Raw genomic sequence first — 4,606 nt, 5'->3', positions numbered from 1 at the left:
TCTCCATGTCCCTCTACCTCCATACCTTTTCATGCTTTCTTCCTCCCGTTTCCAGATGCAAAGGCCGATGCCTGCAGCTTCTTTACGTCGACTCCGGCCGCCGTGGTGCCCTAGTGCCCAGTGGTGGAGAGGGGGGGGGGGGGACGGCTTTTGTGCATCAGGTAGCCCGGGCAGCTACCGTGCTCTGCCTAATGGGGTGGTCCGTCTCAGACTCTGTGTAATCATCAACATAATGGTTATCCTAATATATATATCTTTCATTACAACACTAACTTTAATCTAGCGTAAAATCATGCAACTTTTTTGTGTTTCCATTTACTGATTCTAGTGTCTTGTTGATTGATAAATTACTATAGAAGGTACTATTTGCTGCTATAAAAGGTAAATTCGTTCCAACTTGTTACATGACAATGGAAAACACCGTTTTACCTCCATGTGTATGTCCACGTTCAAAAATTCTATACAGTCGCATTATGCACGAATTGTCATCAAAACATTTATGCGGGAACTTTACACACCATATCTTTTTATTAATGGAAAGAAAAACACACCAAGGTACATCATAAAACATTAATAGACCAGAAATCTATTTTGTCAGGGATTTGATGGTTGTCCACAATAAAATTGTTATAGAAGTACATACATGCCACTTATTTTTTTTGCTTGTAACATAGAAATTAAAACACATCCTCTGCAGATTATAAATGGACATCTTCTCATACAACCAACGAGTTAAGTCCTTCAGTTGTGGTTGTTCTCCCAGAATTGAGCCTGGAGCCAATCAATTGTACCCTTTTCCACCTGAAATGCCTTGGCCAATACATCATCTGCAATCGGTGGCTTTGATCCAAAAACTGCATTGGCAATAGTAATAGCCCCAGGGTTTTGGCTGCTGAGTGCAGCAATGGCGACAGCTGGCTTGTCATAGACGGGGTTGAATTGGAAGTGGATGAGCCCCTCAGGGAATACAAACACATCACCCTTGTTGAGAACCTTGGAGAAGAGCTTGTTTGGGTTGGAGGTGACAAATCCGACATAGAGGGTCCCCTCAAGCACTGTGAGGATCTCAGTGGCACGTGGGTGTGTGTGTGGTGGGTTCTCACCTAAGGGAGCATAGTCGATGCGCGCCAATGAGATGCCCAATGTGTTGAGGCCCGGGATCTGCATGACATTGATCAAAGTGACGTTGGACCCCACCTTGCTCATCTTGGTGTCCCTAGGCTTGTCAAGGTTGGCTGCCTTGAAGAAATCATCCGCATTCACAACCATTGGGTCCTTGCAAACAAACCCATTCACTCGCACTGCATGCATAAAGCAATTAAGTAAAAGACAAGTAAAAGGATCAAAAAGTGGTGCATTTTATTTGTTGTAGTATACGCAGAAGAGTGTCTCATGTGTTAGATTATATGTGATCAGTGATTTGAACAGGACATCAAGAGATGACTGAAATTAACCACATATTTACCAGGTGAGTGCTTGTCAGCGACACAGAAGTCTTGGAGGGGGCCAGGATCAGAAGCAACGGCCTGAGAAAAGACCAACGCAAGAAGAGCAGCGAGAAGGAATGAAGAGGCCATTTTGGATTTACTTTGGCTTTCGAGTCTCTTTAACTTATGTATTGGTGCTATGCAGTAGGAAAAATGGCTACTTGTGTGTTTGTGGCTTGATGCTTTGGCCGTGGAGGATGGATGTGCTTATATAGCTACACCATGCGGCAGCTTGAACATGTGGTCAACTGAACGAGTCAAGTTGAACCAACCAATGGATGAAATGGTCTCTGTCTCCTATAACCTGCAGATGAAACGATGCACTACCTTGTAGCGACTTTTCAAAGCTAGCTTTCTTTTAATATCTTGACACTATACTAACTAATCTGACGTGGTCTCTGGTGTCTGCGCGTTTTGGTGCACTGCACGTTTACATTTGGCAAGAGAGTTTGCCCTTTTCTCTTACTCTCGTCAGAAACCTTAGAAAAACTATGCACATCGTTTTCTTAATGTTTGGTGTTGCCGGGTTCAAGATTGCGGTGTTCTTGGCATCTTTTCCTGAATCTGTACTTGGCCTCAATTTCGTCAAAAAATTATATCCGGATGAGGCCAGCAGTATTTATAATTACTATATCCGGAGGACTTACTAGCAGTAATTATAATTGTTTCATAATTTTGGTATGGTATTTGTAGCAGTTTTAGAAGATAACCCTTTTCCGTATTCAAATCTAGACTAAAAGATTTCGGCAGTAAAAAAAGTGTGATTTCCATTACCGCTATTAACTTGGAATCTCAGTTCTTGCGGGCATATATGTACTCTTAAAGAAAGGATTTGTCCTTGTCCATCATTTAGTTTAATCATGGAAAATCCTAATATTTAGAGAACTCAACTTTGTGAAGAGGAAGACATAGTCACACGGTAGAAGATAGTGGGTAAACTAAGAAATTGAGACGCATCAGTCAACCCATGCATGGAGTCACACATGTACCCAAGAGTTGACAATGACAATGATGTTACAAACAGAACTTATAATATCTTCAATTTGCTCCTAATCCGAATAATGAACATCCTCATATTGTCATCGATCACTAGAGTCATGGAAAATTAATGTTTCCAACATTTACTAGTTTTCTCGAGTGGTTACTTGCACGAATCCAATATGCAATGTGCATACTAAGCGAGGAGAACTCGTAGAAGGCTAGCTATGGCACGTGCTAATTTACTTGTGATTTAATCAAGTAAGACTTGTAGTAATACCAGTTCAATAATTAACAAAGCTATCTAAGTAGTAAATCTTATTGACTTGTTCATAACATACCTAACCTGCAGCTCCTACTGCCACAAGCAGCAGCTGTGATAATACATTTTATATTAGGCCAAGTAGTCGGCTGCTGACAGCATGTATCATACGGATGGAATATATACTAAATTAGTACATCATGATTAATCATGTTTAACTTGACAACTTTTTTCACTTGATAACTTGTTTATTATACTGTAAGTATATTGTTTTCATCACATTACCACAGAACATGCCATCACTGCCTGTTTCAAAGAGAAATCACTACCGATTTTGGAGCTAGTAGTGGGCATTCGGCAGTAATATGAACCCTTGTCACTACCGGTTATAGAACCAGCGGTAATAGAGCTTCCCAAAATCAAAAACAAAAAAATGGGGCCATCACCACTTGACGCTGTCAGGACCCACCATCGACGACCTCACCGTCCACCTAGGCAAAGCAGGCCACCAAGCCAAGAAGACGTGGAGGAGGTCGCCATGTTCAAGAGCAATCTTCTGGATTTTTGTCTCCTCGTGCTGAGGAGCTCACCGTGGAAGCCTTGGAGGAGCTCACCGTGGAAGCCACAACGAGGATCTCGAAGAGGTGGTCGCTGACGTGTGGATCCAAAGGAGGTTGTCGCCGAGGGTGTTAATGGAGAGGAAGAGGCTGAGCTGGTGGAGGACGTGTACCAAGGCATCGAGGGTGGAGAGGAAGAGGCTGAGCTAGCAGTGGTCGAGCTCGACAGAGGCTAACGGGTCAAAGGCGTTGCTGGATCTCAGTCGTGGCAGGGGGCACCATGGCGACGGCGAGGAGGAGGGCCAATACCTCCACGATGAGAAGCGAGGTGGCCATTCGCATCGTGGCGTCATCGTAGTTGGGGGCCAAATGCGATTTTGGTGAGGTGGTGGCCTCAGTGGTTTGGATCGAGCATAGAGATAGAGATAGGAGAAATGTGTAAGCAAAGAAATAATGGGCACGTGGGAGGATAATAACGGTGGTTCGGTTCACTACAGGTTCGTATTGAAAACCAGGAGTTATAGTATCACTGCTGTTTTTTCTTTATAACCGGTAATGACACTACTACAAAATGGGTCATATATAGTGCCCCCTCAGTGCTAGTTCAACGATAACCGCTACAATAGACGTATCAGTGCCGGTTCTAAAACTCCCACGCGTGAAAGACGACCGAGGAGCTAAGAACCGACAGTGATAATCACTATCAGTGTTAGTTCTTGGCTGAAACCGGCACTGATACATCAGCGTCGGTTCCAATCACGAACCGGCACTGATAGTCAACTATCAGTGTCGGTTACAGTCACAACCGACACTGAAGGTACCCGGACCCAAAATTTTAGTTGAATCGCATTTTGGTTCGCTCTCATGTCCGTTGGCTCTGACCGCTCCAGTACCCTTCCTCCCGCGTCCTCCACCACAAGTCCACAAGCTAGCCTCTCTCTCCACCTTATCTCTTCCCCTCTCTCTCTCCTGCACCGCCACCCATCTGGTCGCCGTGCAAGAGCCACCTCCTTTCCCGGCCGCCCGAGGGAGCCACTTCCTCTCCCGTAGCCTGAGCTTGCCACCTCCTCTCCAGGGTAGAGCTCAACCCTGCTATCTCTTCTCCCAAAGCCAGGGTTCGAAATAACCATCGACGCCGATGCCACCGCATGGTGGCTACCCGCATTCCAGCGTTGTGTCGACGCCATGCTCCGTTCAACCGCTGCACTCACCGCGGGGGAGCTCCACTAGATCCGGGTCCGGCACTGCTCCGAAGGCGCGCTGGCTTTCATCGTTGAGAGGTGCGTGGGATCTTTGATTTGTGAGAACTGCTGGGTGTGACC

General features: G+C 45.3%; 1 protein-coding gene across 1 annotated transcript; it reads right to left on the bottom strand.

Annotated features, from left to right (window-relative positions):
• Nucleotides 1-496: 496 nt before the first annotated feature.
• Nucleotides 497-1,683, bottom strand: LOC133899816 (germin-like protein 8-7). The gene is made up of 2 exons (XM_062340884.1): nt 1,466-1,683; nt 497-1,301 (listed from the first exon to the last, which is right to left on the bottom strand). Exons 1-2 carry the CDS (start codon nt 1,575-1,577, stop codon nt 742-744), a joined length of 672 nt encoding a protein of 223 aa, XP_062196868.1. The 5' UTR covers nt 1,578-1,683; the 3' UTR covers nt 497-741.
• Nucleotides 1,684-4,606: the final 2,923 nt, after the last annotated feature.

This window comes from Phragmites australis, chromosome 18 (assembly GCF_958298935.1).
Source record: "Phragmites australis chromosome 18, lpPhrAust1.1, whole genome shotgun sequence".
NCBI classification, from domain to species: domain Eukaryota; kingdom Viridiplantae; phylum Streptophyta; class Magnoliopsida; order Poales; family Poaceae; genus Phragmites; species Phragmites australis.
This window is presented reverse-complemented; position numbering and strand designations above follow the sequence as displayed.